General features: G+C 42.1%; 1 protein-coding gene across 5 annotated transcripts in view; it reads left to right on the top strand.

Moving 5' to 3' along the window:
• Positions 1 to 19,812, top strand: part of hyi (hydroxypyruvate isomerase) — a 30,032-nt gene that overhangs the window by 6,037 nt on the left and 4,183 nt on the right. For 2 of the 5 annotated variants that reach the window (XM_059984019.1, XM_059984020.1), the window contains exons 2-7: positions 5,820 to 6,049; positions 9,844 to 9,955; positions 12,596 to 12,710; positions 14,038 to 14,116; positions 16,443 to 16,492; positions 18,964 to 19,033. In XM_059984019.1, the coding sequence (XP_059840002.1) occupies positions 5,848 to 6,049; positions 9,844 to 9,955; positions 12,596 to 12,710; positions 14,038 to 14,116; positions 16,443 to 16,492; positions 18,964 to 19,033 (628 nt within the window). In that variant the 5' untranslated portion in view covers positions 5,820 to 5,847. Of the gene's footprint in view, positions 6,050 to 9,843; positions 9,956 to 12,595; positions 12,711 to 14,037; positions 14,117 to 16,442; positions 16,493 to 18,963; positions 19,034 to 19,076; positions 19,185 to 19,812 lie in introns of all 5 variants that reach the window. The other 3 variants (XR_009514711.1, XM_059984018.1, XM_059984021.1) reach the window with 3 other exon arrangements.

The raw sequence follows: 19,812 nt of genomic DNA, 5'->3' as shown, positions 1-19,812 counted from the left end.
CTGGGCAATTTGCTGCAGTTTTCTCTCATGCACACTGGCAGGAGCTTTGGTGTGGTAGAGGATAATGTTTGTTGAGCGTGTTTTGCTGGCATATATTAGGTGAAATGGAGCCTAGTCCAGATCAATATACAGCTCCACAGAGAAGAATCTCATTACGTGTTAACCTTTGCGATAAAAAAGGACACAAATCCAAAGTCCTTGTAAATCCTACTCAACGGACAACATTTTGCTGCTGCCTTCTTTGGCAGTCCCTTGGGTTAAAGATGACCTGCATCATGTGGATTGTTTATACCCCTCCAGCATTTTGTGTGTGTGTGTTGTCAGCATCTGCAGAATCTCTTGTGAATCGGACATTTGGCATCTGAATGGTCCAATCCAATGCAATCCTGCTGGTTCAGAAGAGGCCGATGAGACTGTTGTGGGGATTGTAGTGTTGGCCACCAAAGCATTGATCCTTAATGAGGTGGGTGGTTGGGTAGGTGGTGTGTGCTCCTTCTGTCCTTTAATGGTCTCATTAGAGGTGCTGAGGCCAATGTGGGGCCCACAGATACTGCTACAGGTGGGCCCATAAGTGCAAGGGGCAACTTCGGAAGTGCTGCACTTAATCTGCCTTTCAGGCTGCCCTCCGTGCTCCTGGCAGAGGGGCACATTGTGCTTCCTCAATATTCTTCATCCACCTGGAAAGGGCATAAGCTGGGGACTAAATTGGTGAGGATGTTACATTCTCGCAAGGGTGCGCTGTGAATGACCTGGAAATGTTTTCCATGTTATTCTGGGAATCTCCAGCTGTGAGGAAGCGAGGAGTGAAGAGCTGTTGTAGCAGTTTGGCAGGCCACGTCTATGGAAGGAGATAAACAGCTGATGTTTCTGACTGAGACCCTTCATCAGGGATGGAAAAGGACAGGGGCAAAATGTCAATTGTTTATTCCCTCCATAGATGCTACATGACGTGCTGAGTTCCTCCAGCAGAGGTGACTGAGATGAATGATAGCTGCCGTACATGAGATGCCGGCCTGAACATCCGCTACATTTACATAGGCGATTAAAGATTAGTTTCATTTCTCACATCTACATCAAAACATCGAAACGTACAGTGAAATGCGTTATTTGTATCAATGACCGACAATCTGAAGATTGTGCAGGAGGCAGGCCGAAAATGTTGCCACACTTCTGGTGCTAACATATGTTGTGCTCAGCTAACCCTAACCATACATCTTTGGGACGTGGAAGAAAACCAAAGCATCAGGGGAAAACCCACGTGGTTACAAGGAGAACATAGAAACTCCTTTGTATGTCAGTCGGTGATCGCTGACACTGTGCTAATTGCACAGGGAATACTGTGGCTTCTCGAGAATGCCTTTAAAGGGTTTGGCCTGAAGTTGAGCTGCATCGCCTGTTGGACACTCCTGGGGCCTTCAGGGGAGGCTGCATCTATCGGGATTCATCCACAGTGACAGTGGCTTAATGCACTCCTGCCACCAGTAGTTTAAATTGTTTATTAGATTTGTTACTTTGGAAATCTGGCTGGTGAGCCAGGAATGGTTGGAACGTTGTCCTGGCTGGACTATGTTCACGAATGCCCATTCTGTGACTTGATTTGTTAGGGTGAATGGTACTGACCCTGAGGGAGGTCAGAAGGGTGAGTTGTATCTCAAGGCCTGATGGACTCTAGCAGCCTGTCCAGAGTAAGTATAAGTGAGCTTAATTGCAGACAAGTTTAGGCTCCCCTCCCACCACTGGATGTTGATGCCCAATTGGTTCACAATTGGTCATACCCCAGTTTCTTCCTGGTTGTGTTCTCTGTCTTTCTGAATAAGGACTTTACTTTTGGTTAGCACACATGCCATAGAGGAATATAGCATTAAATAAACTCACTACATCTACGCTGACATTCATGCCTACCTATACCAATCCCTTTTTCCTGCATTATTTCCATATCCCTCCTTGCCCTGCTCATTCAAGTACCTGTCTAGGTGCCTCTTAAATGTTGTTACTTTTCATGCCATTGCCACTTTTCTCCTCCCAGATTCCTTTTAAACTTCACCCCCTCTCACCTTAAACCTATTTCGTATTGGAATTGGTTTATGGTGGTAGAGGTAATGCAGCCAGCATAATCAAAGACCTCACCTACCCTGAACATTTGAGTTTTTCGAAGAGGTTACTAGGAAAATAGATGAAGGGAAGGCAGTGGATGTTGTCTACATGGACTTCAGTAAAGCCTTTGATAAGGTCCCACATGGGAGGTTAGTCATGAAGATTCAGTCGCTAGGTATACATGGAGAGGTAGTGAATTAGATTAGACATTGACTCAATGGGAGAAGTCAGAGAGTGGTAGTGGAGAATTGCTTCTCTGAGTGGAGGCCTGTGACTAGTGAGCCACAGGAATCAGAGCTGGGTCCACTGTGATTTGTCATCTATATCAATGATCTGGATGATAATGTGGTAAATTGGATCAGCAAATTTGCTGATGATACAAAAGTTGGAGGTGTAGTGGACAGTGAGGAAGGTTTTCAAAGCTTGCAGAGCGATTTGGACCAGCTGGAAAAATGGCAGATGGTGTTTAATACTGACAAGTGTGAGGTATTGCACTTTGGAAGGACAAACCAAGGTAGAACACACAAGGTAAATGGTAGGACACTGAGGAATGCAGTAGAACAGAGGGATCTGGGAATACAGATACATAATTCCCTAAAAGTGGCATCACAGGTAGATAGGGTCGTAAAGAGAGCTTTTGGTACATTGGGCTTTATAAATCAAAGTATTGAGTATAAGAGTTGGAATGCTATGGTGAAGTTGTATAAGGCATTGGTGAGGTCAAATTTGGAGTATTGTGTGCAGTTTTGATCACCTAATTACAGGAAGAATATTAATAAGGTTGAAAGAGTGCGGAAAAGGTTTACAAGGATGTTGCCAGGACTTGAGAAACTGAATTACAGAAAAAAGTTGAATAGGTTAGGACTTTATTCCTTGGAGCGTAGGAGAATGAGGGGCGATTTGATAGAGGTGTATAAAATTATGATGGGTATAGATAGAGTGAATGCAAGCAGGCTTTTTCCACTGAGGCTAGGGGAGAAAAAAACCAGAGGACATGGGTTAAGGTTGAAGGGGGAAAAGTTTAAAGGGAACATTAGGGGGGGGCTTCTTCACACAGAGAGTGGTGGGAGTGTGGAATGAGCTAACAGATGAAGTTGTAAATGCGGGCTCACTTTTGACATTTAAGAAAAACTTGGACAGGTACTTAGATGAGAGGGGCATGGAGGGATATTATCCAGGTGCAGGTCGGTGGGATTAGGCAGAAAAATGGTTCGGCACAGCCAAGAAGGGCCAAAAGGCCTGTTTCTGTGCTGTAATGTTCTACGGTTCCTCTCCTTTAGTTTTGGGCACCCCTATCATGGCAAACTTTCATGGCCTCTCATATTTTTACATAAGTATGTCAGTTCTCATCCTCCTTTGCTCCAGGGAAAGCCTGTCCCTCTGATCAAATGTTTCCTGTGTCTCAAACACTTTTCTCCATAGGCTTGGGCATCTTCTCCCACTCTCATTCTACATGCCCGTGGTGTGACTGCTATATGATATACCATTGTTTGGGCTTATTCTGGGGTTAAGGAAATATTAATTTCAATAGCAACCAGTCTTCTGATCTGAATGTGAACTGTAGGTTGAATATAAAATGAAGCTTGGAACAATGGTCTTCCTGGAGCTGCAGACGTGGGTTGATTGCACCTGAGAAATCTGCATATACATGAATGCAGCTCAGAGACAGCGTGATTAACTCTCATATTGGGTGTGTTAGGTGTTTCAAAATTAAGCGCAACCCAAAGGAAGCACTATGAATGCATTGTAACTATATAACTTGCCCTGTTGTTACCTTTCTTCTTTAACAAATAAAAATGTGATGTAATGTTGGGTCAGGGGCACTCTTCCAAGTGTGTGTTGAATATAAGGTCTGCTTGTTTTGTTAAATAAAGAATTTTGTATCACCAGCTTCAGTCTCTCTCTCTGATTACCTTGTTCACAGTATTGACAAGCTTGACCAGAAAACTCATATTCTAGGAATGGAAAGACATTGGCCATTTCTCCTGAATGTCAGCCATATTTTGTACATGGCGGGGTGGCATGGTAGCACAGTGGTTACTGAATTGTGACTAGTGACCAGGGTTCAATTCCTGCCATTGTCTGTAAGTTTGTTCGTTCTCCCTATGAACGTGTGATTTTTTTGAGAGTGCTCCAGTTTCCTTCCACATCTCAAAGAAATATGATTTAGTAGGTTAAATGGTCACAAGGGTGTAATAGGACAGTACAGGCCTGTTGTGCTGGAAGGATTTATTAGCTTGCTGTATCTATAGATTTAAAAAAAAGTAAAATAAATGCTCGTTAGCTCTTTCCCTGACTTTCCCCTCCTCCTACCTCACTCAATTACACATTGATGCAGTCTTTCATCAGTAGTGTGACTGTGGGGCCAACTAACATAGGCACCAGGAATCATACTGAATACCATTCAAAGCAACAAACACAAAATTCTGAAGGAACTCAGCAGATCAGACAGTATCCATGGAGAAGACTAAACGGCGGATCTAACGGGCTGAGGCCTTTCATCAGGACTGGAAAGGATGGGGTCAGAAGCCAGAAAAAGAAGGTGGGGAGAGGAGAAGGAGTACAAGCTGGCAGGTGATAGGTGAAACCAAGTGAGGGAAAAAGTGTGTGGGCAGGGGAGGGGGATGAAGTAAGAAGTTGGGAAATGATAGGTGGAAGAGGTAAACAGCTGAAGACGAAGAAATCTGATAGGAGAGGACAACAGACTGTGGATAAAAGGAAAGGAAGGGCATCAGGGTGAAGTTATGGATACGTGAGGAGAACAGAAGGGGAAGAGGGGAGCAGAATAGGGAATGGAAAATAGAGAAGAAGAAACGGGGGAGAGAGATTACTGGAAGCTGGAGAAATTGATGTTCATGCCATCAGGTTGGAGGCTACCCAACTCATCTGGCATTAGAGGAGGCCATGAACACCATTCACTGACTGTGGCACATTTAACAAGACTGAGAACTATTATTTGGATTATCTGATACGGTTACCAGTATGTTATTGGGTGTCACTCTGGGTGATGAACTAGTTTAGTCGAAGATTGAACCCAGCTGAGATTCCATTTCCATTGAATCCAATTCACTTTTAAAAATATATTCAGTTAATTCTTTGAGCTTCACATTTAACAGGAAACCTGAGTAGCTTTGTCATCTCTAGGTACTTCAGGTATATCATTGGGATATTTTGGAAACGTGGGAGTTTTCACTACCACTGAAGGTGAAATCAAATCAGGGCAAACATTACCCAGTGTACAGCACTAATGTAGATAATATATGTTTACTGTCTGGCATAACATTTTAAATTACTGGAAGCTAAAATGATGCTAAACTGGAGTTCGTGGTTCAAAATGATCACACTTTATTTGATTCACTTAGCATCAGATTATCTTGAAGAACAAATTTGGCCCATAATTGAATTTTCAAATGAAATCAGAAGAACTGTAGGATACTTCTTTAATATCAAAAGTATCACTGATTTGGTCCATTAAATTTGCTCAGCAGAACACCTGAAAAATAATTTGGCTTGTCTTCATCGTAACTGTTTATTTTTTATTTAAATTGATGTGGAATAATCCATTAAAGCCAAACTGTGTGACGAAGCTGACTCTCAGTAATTCAGTCTTACTCTTCAGTATATGTAATCACTGTGGAATTAGTTCCATACAGAGCAGTCCTGATCTCTCATTCAAGCCCCAATTCTATGTGCTTGATTCACATTTCAAAGTGTTTCCCTCATAGGTTTGCTCTTGCTTGGCTTGTAACAATAATGCCATGTGCTTTGAACTTTGCTGCCAACCTGTCCTGGCTTTTTCCGGAGGTGGACACTCTGCTCCTTCGGGTGGAGGCAGCTGCTCACGCTGGGTTCCAGGCAGTGGAGGTGGCGTGGCCTTATAATACTGAAGCAACAGAGCTGAAGGCAGCGTTGGAGAAAAATGGACTGGAGATGGTACTGATTAATACCCCACCAGGTAAATATATCTTGTGCCAAGTTGAGGCTACCCTCAGGGTGGAGGAGCAACATCTTGTATTCCGTCTGGGTAGCCTGGAACCTGATGGCATGAATATTGATTTCTCCTACCAGTTAAAAAAATTTTCTTCCACTTTAGCTTCTTTCCTCTTCTCCACTGTCTATCACCTCCCCCCTGGTGCCCCCACCTCCTTCCCTTTCTCTTATGGTCCACTCTCCTCTCCCATCAGATTCCTTTCTCTCCAACCCTTTATCTTTCCTACCCACCTGCCTTCACCTATCACCTTCTAACAATCCTTTCCCTCCTTCATCCTATCATTCTGCCATTTTCCCCTTTCCTTTTCAGTCCTGTAGAAGGGCCTTGGTTGGTAACATTGACTGTTTATTCATTTCAACAAATGTTGCTTGACTTACTGAGTTTCTCCAGCATTTTGTGTGTGTTGCTTTGGATTTCCAACATTTGTAGACTTTCTAGTGTTTAAAATGCACTACCCACCGATGGAACATCAAAAACACAGTGGAATATTGAGCTGGAGAAACTATGCAGGAAAGAACATCAACTTTCTGATATTAAAACCACATAAATTATTTCAAGAAACATAGGAGTGAATCTATTAGTGGTGTGTCTAGTTTGAAATGTATTTGGATGAGGGAGCTGTTTGGCCCACTGAGTTGATGCGTGCATTTAGATTGGTCTTATCAACCTGTTTATTTCAATCTTAGTCACAGAAGCATATCGCATTGAAACAGGCTCCTTGGCCTGTCACGTACACACTGATTACCAGCCACCCACCTGCAATAATCCTATATTTATTCCTCTCTTTGTTCTTACTTCATACCACAAGGTGCTTAGAAGTAGATACAGAGGAGATGTCAGGGGTAAATTTTTTACGCAGAGAGTGCATGGAATGGGCTGCCGGCAGCGGTGGTGGAGGCGGAAATGACAGGGTCTTTTAAGAAACTCCTGGATGGATACATGGAGTTTAGAAAAATAGAGGGCTATCGGTAAAGCGTAGGTAGTTCTAAGATAAGGATGTGTTTGGCACAGCTTTGTGGTCTGAAGGGCCTGTATTGTGCTGTAGGTTTTCTATGTTTCCACATTTTTTCTATGTTTCAAAATAAACATTTTACACCTTACCTACACGTTAGGGACGCTTTACAAGTCGCCAATTAACTGAAGTCTTTGGGATGTGGGATGAAACCGGAACTCCTGGTGGAATATTTGGTAGATTTCAATGAGTTCCCACTCTCTGTCATTCGGCTAAACTGAATTTGGGAAGATGTTGGAGTTCGTTATTAAGGATGAGGTTTTGGGGTACTTGGAAGTGAATGATAAAGTAGGCCAAAGCTGTCAAGGGGAAATCACGCTTGACAAATCTGTTTGAATTCTTTAAGAACGTAACAGGCAAAATAGACAAAGGAGAACAAGTAGATGTTGTTTACTTTTATTTTCAGAAGGCCTTTGACAAAATACCACACATTAGACTGCTTAACAGGTCTTACAGGAAAGATACTAGTATGAATAGAAGATTGCCTGATTGGCAGGAGGCAAAGAGGGGGTCGAGGCTGGTTGGCTGCCGGTAACAAGTGGTAAACACAAAGTACTCTGCAGATTCTGGGGTCAAAGCAACATGCACAACATACTAGAGGAACTCAGCAGGTCGGGCAGCATCCATGGAAACGAACAGTCAACGTTTGGGCCGAGACCCTTCATCAGGACTGAAGAGGGAGGGGGCAGGGGCCCTATAAAGAAGGTAGGGGGAGGGTGGGAAGGAGAAGGCTGGTAGGTGCCAAGTGAAAAACCAGTAAGGGGAAAGATCAAAGGGTGGGGGACAGGGAACAGGGAGAGGATAGGCAGGAAAGGTGAAGAAGGAATGTAAGGGGAAAGCACTATGGGTAGAAGGAGGTGGAACCATGAGGGAGGTGATAGGCAGCTGGAGGAGGAGGCAAAGTGAGTCTGGGATGGGGGAAGGGAGAGGGAGGGAATTACTGGAAGTTGGAGAATTCAATGTTCATGCCAAGGGGCTGGAGACCACCCAGACCTGCTGAGTTCCTCCAGCATATTGTACAGGTAAAAAGTGGTATTTCGCAGAGGTCAGTATTGCGGCCGCTTCCTTTCACATTTAGAGTCAATGATTTAGATAATGGGATTGATGGCTTTGCGGCCAAGTTTGCAGGTGATACAAAGACAGATGGAGGGGCGGTAATATTGAGGAAGCAGGGAATCTGCAGAAGGACATATTGGGAGAATGGCAAAGATGGAATATACTATAGAGAGGAGCATAGTTATGTACTTTGGTAGAAGGAATAAAGGCATAGACTCTTCTGAAAGGGAGAAAATTCAAAACATCACAGATACAAAGGGACTTGAGAGCCCTTGTGCAGGATTTCATGAAGGCTAATTTTCAGGTTGTGTCAGTGGTAAGGAAGGCAAATGCAATGTTAGCATTCATTTCAAAAGGAGTAGAATATAAGAACAAGGATGTAATGCTGAGGTTTTATAAGGCGTTGGTCAAACTGTACGGAGTATTGTGAGTGTTTTTTTTTTGTCCTTTATCCAAGAAAAGATATGCTGGCATTGAAGAAAGTCCAGAGGATAGTTACAAGAATGATTCCAGGAATGAAAGGGTTAATGTGGGAGAAGCGTTTTATGGCTCTGGGCCTTTACTCACTGGAGCTTAGAAGAATCTCATTGAAGCCTATTGAATATTGAAAGACAGAGTGGATGTGGACAGGATGTTTCCTATAGTGGGTGGATCTAGTACCAGACAGCAAAGCCTAATAAGGGGACATCCATTTAGGTCAGAGATCAGGAATTACTTTAGCAAGTAGAAGTCATTGCCACGGACAGCTGTGGAGGCCTGGTCATTGAATATATTTAAAGCAGAGATTGATAAGTTTTTGATTAGTCAGGTGTCAAACGTTATGGGGAGAAGACAGGAGAATGCAATTGAGAAGGGCAATAAATCAGCCATAATGTAATGGTATAGTAGACTCAATGGGCCAAGTGGCCTAATTCTGCTCCTCTGTCTTATGGGCTAACTCCCGTGAGTACAACCCAGGGCCATTAAAAGCTTCTCAGTCATTAGTCCTTCCATTCCTGAGATCATTCTCATGAACTTCCTCTGGATCCTCTCCAATGCCAGTCCATCCTTCAGCCGGTTGACTCTATGCTGACCATTGAGTACATATTTACACTATTCCTGTTTTATTCACCCTCACTTCCAACAGCTTCCCGCTGATCCCACCACTTGCTAACACACTGGGGATAATCTACAGTGGCTAATTAACTTACCAACCCTGATATCATTGAGATATGAGAGGAAACCAGAGGAAGAGCTTAAAAACTCCACACGGACAACACAGGGAGTCTGCCATAAGGAAGCAGATTGATAGTACCCCCTAGATGGTCCATCAGTTTTGTAAATGTCAATGGAATCAATTTTCATTGCATAGAAGTCATGCAGCTAGGATGTTCTAATCATGATTGAACATTAAGAGTTCAAGCTCTGAGATTTCCTGGTATACTCAGTGAAGTTTGTAAGAAATGCAATCAGGAGAAGGTCAGCAGACCCTTAAGCCCACTCTATTATCTGACAGGATCATGTTAGCTGTCTTAACTCAGTGTCAGCTTAATAATGGGACTGAGGCTCAAGTGGTAGGCCAGCTCATCTTTCAATCCACCGCCTGTCCTTCTGCCACAGACAATGCCCTGTTTCAGATCACAGTGGACCTTCTTTGACCCAGCACTGCAGATTCTCAGCATTTGTTCTGTGATGCTCTTTTAATTTCCAGGAAATAAAGAAAGAGGAGAACTTGGACTTGGAGCTGATCCACAGCGACAGGCTGAATTCCGCAGAGGACTCGGTCTAGCAGTGCAATATGCTAAAACTGTGAACTGCAAGCGGTAAGGACCACCCCCTTGCTGTTGGTGAATGAACTTTGACAATTAGCGGTAGCTCAGCAGCAGTGCTGGTGTTTTTTACAGCTCCAGTGACCCAGGTCCTGTCCAGGCCTCTGGTGTTGCTGTGTGCAATTTGCATCTGCATCCTGAGGTCGCACATTGTCCCCCGCACCTTTGGGGATCGCAAGCACAGGATCAAGAGGAGAAAAGTTAGGCCGAGGATGAGAAGCAAGGGAGACCAAGGGAATGATTGCTGAGGTCCAGAGAAGGACCAAGAGGGAGATGGAATGTGCTGGAGTGGGGCCATGGAAAGGAGGAAGAGTCCTGGGGTGGGGCTAGAAAGAGAAGGAGGGTCCTAGATCCTAGAGATCAGAGCTGAAAGGTGACTTTTAAAGACCATATGCAGCACAGTTTAGCAATGTTCCACTATTTTACATGTAATAAAGTAGCATGAATACAGAGATTAGCCAAGCATCCTGCTTTTGTTATGAAGTGGCTGGAATTGAGGTAGTTGTTGCAGGTGGAAGTCTCTGTGCCTGCCTGTGCCATTTGGTCCTAGGCATATCCTCTCTATCTCGGCCTTTCAATATTTGGTAGGCTTCAATGAGATTAACTGTTATTTATCTAGAGATACAATGTGAAACTGGCCCTTCCTCCCCTTTGAGCCACGCCACCCAGCAGTCCCACAATTTAGTCCTGGCTAATCACAGGACAATTCATAATGACCAATTAACCAAACAAACAGTACGAATTGGACTGTGGGAGGAAACCAGACCACCTGGAGGAAAGCCACACGGTCACAAGGAGAATGTACTCCGAACTCATCTGGAATTGGATTCCGGTTTCCCGTACTGTAAAGCATTATGCTAACCATACGCCACTGTGCCACCCACCCTGCCCCCCCCCCCCCAAGACTCTAGCCAGTACAGGCCTAAGAGCCATAAAACACTCTTCATACATTAACCCTTTCATTCCTGGAAACAGAAACATCATTCATTGACTCAGCCTCCATGATCTCATCTCCCAGCCTTTAGTGGACAGAATCTCCTCATACCATGGACTGGGTGAACATGTGTTTTCCTTAAAACTTTGAACACTGAACTGAATTCCTCTTGATCTGTGTTCAGAGCATTGACACACAGCAGAAGTAGCTCCCAAATTTGGTAGTTACAGTCCTGAGTAGTTATTGTAAACCTCTTTATCCTCAATAGACCAAGTACAGAGTCAGCATTACGATGAATGGTGATTAACAGTCCTGTAGCAAACTTGACAGCTGCAATCAACACAGCACACAGCATCAAGTGATTGCTGTTCTTATCTGTGTAATGACAGGGCTGGTCTAATGATGCATTTCTTTTGTAACCAAGTGGCCAATCTATAGAACAGGATACCCAAGGAGATGGTAAATGCAGATATTATTCGCTCACATTGGATAAATCTTTTAGAAATTAAGAAGTGATCAGATATATGAAGAAATCTAGTGCCAAAGTGAAGAACCAGTAGCTTTGGAAAAGTGAGTCCAAAAACTCTCCATCTCCACTGATGTTCTCTTCTTGGTTATAATCAACTAATAAATATGGTTGAAAGGTGCTTGGTCAGCACCAGACTGGTAGAAAGTGAACAATGCAACTGATTGCTAGATGCTTCAGTCCTCCCTAAGCCTGCTTTTATCCTGGATCGTAATAGGTATACCAACCCAGATGTGTTTTATCAAGTAATCCCAGTCTTCGCAGTATTGGAAGACTTTAAGTTCGTAATCCTACCTGATGCAAATCAGTTTGTAATCTGGTAGTTTGAAAACTGGGTTCAGATTAAAATCAAATCTGAAAACAATAATAAAAGTGCTGAAGTGGAAGCTGTCTGTGAAGAGACTGGATCATTGCTACAAATCCCAGGTAGATTCTGAACAAACACTATGGGAATTGGTTTATTATTGTCACATGTACCAAGATACAGTGAAAATCTTGCCTTGCTTACTGTTCATGTAGATCAAATCATTACATAGTGCATTGAAGTATAAAGCAAGGTAGAACAATAACAATGCAGAATAAAGGATAAAGTTAGATCCTGAGACCAAGTGACCAATTTTTCCTGCTAGGGGACTATTTAATAGTCTTATAACAGTGGAGTAGTAAATGTCTTTAAGCCTGGTTATATGTGCTTTCAGGCTTTTGTATCCTCTGCCCAGTGGGAGAGTGGAGAAGAAAGGATGTCTAGTGCAGTTTGAATATTTGATTTTGCTGGCTGTTTTATTGAGGCAGCAAGAAGTATAGACAGAGGCTGTGGGGGTGAGACACATTTCTGTAATGTGCTGATCTGTGTCCACAATTTTCTGCAGCTTCTTGCAGTTACGTGCAAAGCAGTTGCAATACCAATCCCTTATGCATGCAAATAGGATGCATTCGATGGTGCATTGATAGATAGAGATAGACATTATTTTGGTTCTTTTAACCTCCCCATGAAAGAATGCTGCAAACTCAAAAGATTCGATCAGATTTGGACAATTATGGATGAAAAATAAATGTCAACTTTGCCGGTGATGTCCATGATCTTTGAGTTTTAAAAAAAAGATATTCATCTTAAAAATGCTTTAAATTGTTATATGGATGAAACTTTCTAAACTGCACTGTACTTTTTGCTTAGGATCCATTTGATGGCTGGACGCATTCCAATGGGCTTAGACAGATCAGCTGATTCCTCAAAGATGGAAGCCACATTTATTGAAAATCTGAAATATGCCACAGACATCCTTTCAATGGTAATGGAATGTCAAAACTAGTGATTTCTGTTGACAATGATGAAAATGACTCCTTTTCCCTGTATATCTGTCTTTACCCTGATCACAGCTCACACTCTGCACATGTTAGGATTAACTGCTAAATCGCTGTGCAATCATATCTGTCTGTTTATAGTTAAAAATTAGTTGGTGATTTTAACTGTAACCAGCAAGATTAAACACAGATAATAGTACTCAAACCTATGATATCAGTAGCTAATGAGATTAAGAATACTAGAACAATTAATTTAGATAGCTGAGGTGACTGGGTAGCATAGTGGTTAGCATAACACTTTACAGTACACTAGCTGTAAGATTAGGGTTTGATTCCTGCTGCTGTCTGTATGAATGTGTACATTCTCCCCACAATTGCATGGATTTAAAAGTACAAACGTACATTTACTATCAAAGTATACATAGATTATACAGCCCTGAGATTCACCTCCTGACAGGCAGCCACACAATAAGAAACTTGAAAGAACCATTTTAAAAAAAAGACTAACAAACGCCCAATGTGCAGAGAGAGCAATAAAACACAAATCATGCAAATTATATAAGCAAGCAACACTTGCAGGCTGCCCAGCATGGTCCTCGCTGATTTGATTTGGTGCAAACAATGCATTTCATTGTATGTTTTGATGTAGGTGTTTGCAAATAAAGCCAATCTTTTAATCTGGTGAGAATAGAAACTTGTAATATTCCTAGCATTATTGATATAAGCCTGCTGTGCTCCCTGTTATTATTGATGGTGAGGACCTACAATTACCTGGGGGATGCATGAAGTCATTCTTACCATCAGCCATTAGGCTCTATAATAAGTCAGCCTATAGCCAGGGAAATGATGACCCCCACCTGTTAGACTGTTTGAGGCAACTTATTTTTTATTCTTTATTACTTCTCTTCAAATATTTGTATATTTGTACATCTACACGTGTAATGCTACTGTGACACTGTAATTTCCTTTGGGGTCTATTGATAAATAGCTGAAGTGATTAGATATTAGCAATGCAATATCAATATCTGTGCTTACTGATATTAGAATTGTTGTTACAGATAACTTGACTTTCAACCTGGAACTTTGACTTTTTGTCTTCTCCTTTATGACATTACCTATTGCACTGTTTGTGAAGTTTGAAGAATCTCCTCTACCCTCCTGATACTGAGGGCTCTACAGTTTTGACTCCTTGGGAGGAGTGGAGAGCAGGTGGTGCTGTACCTATCAACCTGCCCAAAATTGTGTCTGAAATTTTCCCTTTTGTTCTTCCATGAATCTGGTCTGAACACGTTTGTTTTTGTTGCTTTCAATCAGGAGGGAATGGTGGGGTTGATTGAACCTATTAACACGCGAATCACGGATCCCAACTACTTCCTGAGTACACCGCAACATGGTAAGAGAGAACTTGTAAGGGCAAGTGGGTGCTGGGAAAGAGCTGTATAAAGTGGAACAGATAGTAGTGTTATATTACTGAATTTAAATGTACCCTGGTTAGGATGGAATCACAAATGTGATGCACTGAAATCTCCTCAGGCTTATTTTCCCCACTGCTGCTTATTAGCAGAAAAGAAACACAAATTAAAATTAAATGAATGGGAAGTCCACAAACCATTAGTGTATTAAAAAGATTATATCTGCATGCACTTCTTGTTCAGTTGTCTGTACTTATAGTAGAAATGCCCATGTACGTTTCTCTTTCTGTAATTACACTACCCCAGCAGTGATAACACATCTCCTTGTTTCTTGGCTGTTCTGCAGGAAAACTCCTGGAAAAAATCTCACTTCCTAAAATGTTGCGAGTATTTTCCTCTGACTGAAGTATTTGCAAGAGAGTGTTTCTTGGGCATTTGTGTAGGGCTGGGATGACTTGCATCCGCTGGGGTTTTGAGGGACTGATGAAGGTACAATAGCATAATTGTGCTGCCCTCTTTTGCTCATTTAGGTTAGGCTTTTGTGTACTTGAAGCACTCAATGTATTCCTGATAGTTTTCCCTCCATTGGAATAGTCATGGTGCATGGATTCCCACCAATCAGTGATGTTGTTATTAGGAAACCTACCCTGACTCAATTTCCCTGGGAATTTTCTCTTCTTACTGTCTATGCAGAGGTACAGGGAGAAGAGGAGATTGGGGCTAACAGGTTTACTCTGCTGAGAACAGGCATAGATTCCATGGGCCGAGTGCTCTTCTGGGCTATAATAAGAAAGCATTTTCATATAACAGACTGACAGTTGCTTTGATGCAGTTGTTCTCAATTAGGTGGACTATGGAACAGAGTCGATAGGTAGCACCTACGGGGAGGAGTGGCCGGAACCACAGAAATAGACTTGGTTGGGTTGAGTTGTTCTCCAGTCATCGGTGTGCTGACGATGTCTCCTTGAATGGTGATGAAACGTTTGCGAGTGGATTACCAAGATCGAAAAGAACGCTGCCACCTGAGCTACTACTCATTTTCCAAGATATTTCCAGAAATTGATTTACAACAAGTGGTAAAAGGCAGAAATGAGATTTGCTTTATTCAGTACAATGTGCTCTAATCTTGGGCATGCCTGCAAAGATGGAAGCGGATTCCCTAATGACATTCAGCAAACAATTGGATTTAACCCTACGACCATAAGCTTCTCAAACCTCCTTGAACACCCCTAATCCTACTTCAACAACAGAATACTTTTGTACTACCTCTTGTTGTATCATGGACTTGCCTCTTGATCATGTTTTTTCCACACTAATTTCTTGTTTTACATAGTCCTTTTTCCTTCAGTCTTGTACAATTTACTTTCTGTGTACTGTTATCTGAATCTACCTGCCCATGGTGTCCTTGCAAACAAGATTTTTCATTGCACCTGTACCTCACTCTGCTTGTGCATTTGACAATAAGCTTGACTTGATGTGCCACTAAATGTAAATAAGATCCTGAAGTCTCTTTGTAGCTGAATGTGGCACATTTCCTCTTATAGAAAATCGAGAACAGTGAGTCATTATTTAAAAATAAGGGGATTACCCGTTTACCATAGAGGTGTTGAGAACCATGCTGTGTGGTTTCTGAGTCATTGGAATTCTTCTCAAATGGTGCTGGAGGCAGACTCTGACTAATTTTAAGGGGAAGGTAGACAGATTGTTAATAAGCAAGAAGATGAAAGTTTAACTTTAGCAAACTGAAACATAGAGTTAAGGTTACAAACAGATCGGTCATGATCTTCTTAAATGGTAGATCAGGCAGGCAGAGATGAGTGACCTATTCCTGCTCCTAATTTGTATGGAAATAGAAAATGTTTCACGGCTGTGAGGAAGGAGCAGGTTTGTGGAACTAATTAGATGGCCGTCTGAAAGAGCTGTCACAGATGTGATGTGCTAAATGGCTTCCTTTTGTAGGATGTAATTTTACCATTATTGTACTGTAATATAGTTCTCTCAGAGATTATATTATCACTTCATTTTCTCTACAGTTTTCTATCAATCATATGATGTAAAACATAAGCCTGTTTGCCTCTGCACCAAGTTCACATAAGCCACAAAGTTACAGCAACTCTGACATTCAAAATGTGGAAAGCATTCTGTTGAGTCCCATTGGAGGGCAGGCACTGTCCTCTAAAGTTCACACTTTTGGATAATTAGTCGCTGCAGTGTGGTTGGGGATCTTGATGGTTCAGGCCACTGGAAGCAGTTGCTGCCCTTGTGAATCAGTGGGAAGATTAATAGAGGATGTTTTGTTTATTGCAGCTGTGGAGATCCTCCGGCAGGTGGACCGGCCTAACCTGAAACTGCAGCTGGTGAGTGGCATTGAAAATCGAAGGTGATTCTCCCCTCTTCCCAAGCAGCCAACGATTTCAGACCAAGGGGCTGTGGTAAAGGGGAACCGCTTAGATGGGGAATGGAAGAAGCAACTGGAAGTCCAATGAATCAATAATGAAATCTCTGTTGTCGAGGAGCACCGGTCTGAATATTAATATTGCTCCCATGACCATTGCTGATTTAAAATGTGTGGTGGTGGTGTATCCAGCGCAGAGAAATCTCCACTAATTTGAAGTTCTCATGTCAGAAGTGTGACCCTTTACTGAGGGCAATGATCCACATTGAGTAAAGGCATCATTCTAACTAGTGGTGCCTGCCACAGGTATAAGCACATCTGCCACAGCCACAGCAGCTCACGGTTAATTTCTTTATTAATATTAATATAGCTTTAGGTATTATAAATAATTAATAAAAGTGGGTAAAGCAATCATAATGAAACTAATAGGCAGTAGACTAGGGAGGCACTCGTTCTGTCAGTGTTTGCCAGTCTCTTTTCTAATCATTGCAGCTACTCTTAAAAATAAACACACTAACAGATGAATTTTGAAAGCTTTAGGTTATAAATTACTTGAGGCAATTTGTATGAGTTAAAATAGCAGACAGGAAAGAGCTACATTGATACTTTAACCATTTATGTGCTGTTTGCACCAGTAATTCCTGCAATGGCAAAGCAGGGAGCATCAGTGCTGAGGTCTTATACTCGACATCAATGATGGATGAAGACAGTGCTCTGCAGCCAAGTTTGCTGCTGGTACAAGCAGCAGTGAGCTCACAAGCTGCGAAGAGGCCAAAAGCAGCCTGTAAGTGAACATGAGATAAGTAAACATGCAAGAAATTGACAGGTAGAATATGACGAACAAAAATAGTGTCAGTGTGCATCTGTCTTGATTCATTTTAAATCTGCCTTGGTCATTAGTAAATGGTGGAACATGCTTGAGGGGCTGATTGTCTACTTCTACACTTGTTCTTATAGTTCAAGTTTAAGTTTATTGTCAAGTGTCTGTACATATATACAACCAAACGAAACAATGTTCCTCTGGACCGTAGAACACCCACAAAACATACCACACACAGCACATAAGCCAAAATATTACCATAAATAAGTTAATAAAATGTAATTCAAAATGCATTCAAAGTTGTTGGTACGCAGCAGAGGTAAACAGGAAACAGCTCCCTGTCCTGGTGGCAAGATCTTGGTGGTGGCAGGGTATTCATTAGTCTCACAAGCTGAGGGAAGAAGCTGTTGCCCAGCCTGACACCCCTATTCCATCCTTCCTATTGGCGATGGGTCAAAGCTATTGTGGGATGGGTGGTAGGGATACTCAACAATGTTTCAGGTCCTTCATCTGCAATGCTCTCAGTTATACTGACAAATAGGGGGAAGGGAGTACCCAATGATTCTCCCGGCGGTTTTTGCTATCCTCTGAAGGGTCTGGCTGTCCAGTGCTTTGCAGCTTCTGCACCACACAAGGGCCCATTGCCGCCTGTGTACAACATGCATCTTATCAACATATTCTGGCTGCATTGTCTGTAGTGTTCTACTGAAAGCAAAGCAGTAATGCACCTTTAGTTTTCTGACAGGCCACCTGTTGTGTGCAGGGCTTTAAGTCCTTGAAAATTTCCTCTCCAAACATTTCCTTCTGGCGCATGCTCCTTTCAATTGCCTTTGAGTGACAGTAGTGCCTCATTGTTACTCTATGTTCATGTATACTCAGTGGACTTTTATTAGGTACACCTGTACATTAGTGCAAATATCTATTCATCCAATTGTGTGGTGCAACTCAATGCATAAAAACTTGCAGATGTGGTCAAGTGGTTCAGATCAGACATTAGACTGCAGAAGAAATGTGATCTAAGTGGAATGGTTGTTGGTTCCAGATAAGGTGGATTGCATAGGTCAGAAACTGCTGATCTGGGATTTTCATGCACAACAGTCTCTTAGGGTTTACAGAAAATGGTGCAAAAAGCAAAATAACATCCATTGAGTGGCAGATAATGAGTGAGCTCAGAAGAGAATGGCCAGACTGGTTCAAGCTGACAGGAAGGCAACAGTAATTCAAATAACTGCACATTACAACAGTGGTCTGTAGAAGGCCATCTCTGCGCAACACATTGAAGTGAATGAGCTACAGCAGCAGACCACACCTGTACCTAATAAAGTGGCTGCTTAGTGCAATAGAGTCAGTGAAGATGTTCATTACAAAATGAGAATAGTTGAGAAGAAGTTCCTTCGATGCATCTAAAGGTGACGTGATATTATGTGAGGCAGAAGGGAAGAGAATAATAAGTTAAAGAGTCAATTAGTATGGGAGGAGGCCAAAGTAAGAGATGAGCATTTTTGTGCTGTGTTTGGTTTTGTGATGAGATTTTATATTTTCACAAATGGACTATTTTGCTGGAATGCTTTGCCTGATGCTGTGGTAACTGAAGTAAATGTATTTGGACACAGGATGTGTTTCACTGGCAGATTATGGATGGGAATCTGACTCAGAACATCACCAACTACTTCCCTCACATAGGCAAGTACTTTCTTGCAGTGTGCATTATGTTTGTGTTTTATAGAGATTATCGCTCCATGTAGAAGAAATAAGTTATACGGAAGCCCATTGTTCATGCTAACACACACAAAATGCTGGAGGAACTCAGCAGATCTACGGAAAGTAATGAACAGTAAGCATTTTGGGCCAAGGCCCTTCTTTGGGAACAAACACTAAAATCTCTTGTGTTTATTGTTCATAGTAATTAATATCTATTCATGCTCTGGAAAGTCAACATGGATACAATTGAACCACTGCACTGTTATAGATCTGAGCTGCCCAGATTATGAATGTTGGTTATTATCCCTTCTGTATTGTTACAGAAATGGCCCTCAGAGAAGCTACATATGTAGCTGAATGGAAAGGAAAACAAAAATTGCATTGTAAGACTGCACTGAATACTTTTTCATTGTCTTTGCTACCCTTACTTTTGATAATTCTAACTCACAATTAGTATTCTAGATTCTACCTTTAATAAACTTGAGATCTTTCAAAATTCCATGAACTTGTCTATTGCCTTGATGATGTCGTACCACATACTACATCTGGGTATCATCCAATCTGATAGCTTGAACACCACTTTCTCTAACTTCTGGTAACTTCTTCCTCCTTCTCTCTTTTTCCATCCCTCATTCTGGTTGCCCTCTCACTCCTTCTTTTCTCCTCACCTGATCCTCTCTTCCTTCCCTTCCATGATCCACTGTCGTCTCCTATTGGATTCTATCTTCCACCAGTCCCCTCCCAGCTTCTTACTTCATTCC

Source organism: Hypanus sabinus, chromosome 11 (assembly GCF_030144855.1).
Source record: "Hypanus sabinus isolate sHypSab1 chromosome 11, sHypSab1.hap1, whole genome shotgun sequence".
Lineage (NCBI taxonomy): Eukaryota > Metazoa > Chordata > Chondrichthyes > Myliobatiformes > Dasyatidae > Hypanus > Hypanus sabinus.
The sequence above is the reverse complement of the archived record's forward strand: the minus strand, read 5'-3'. Positions and strand labels throughout refer to the sequence as shown.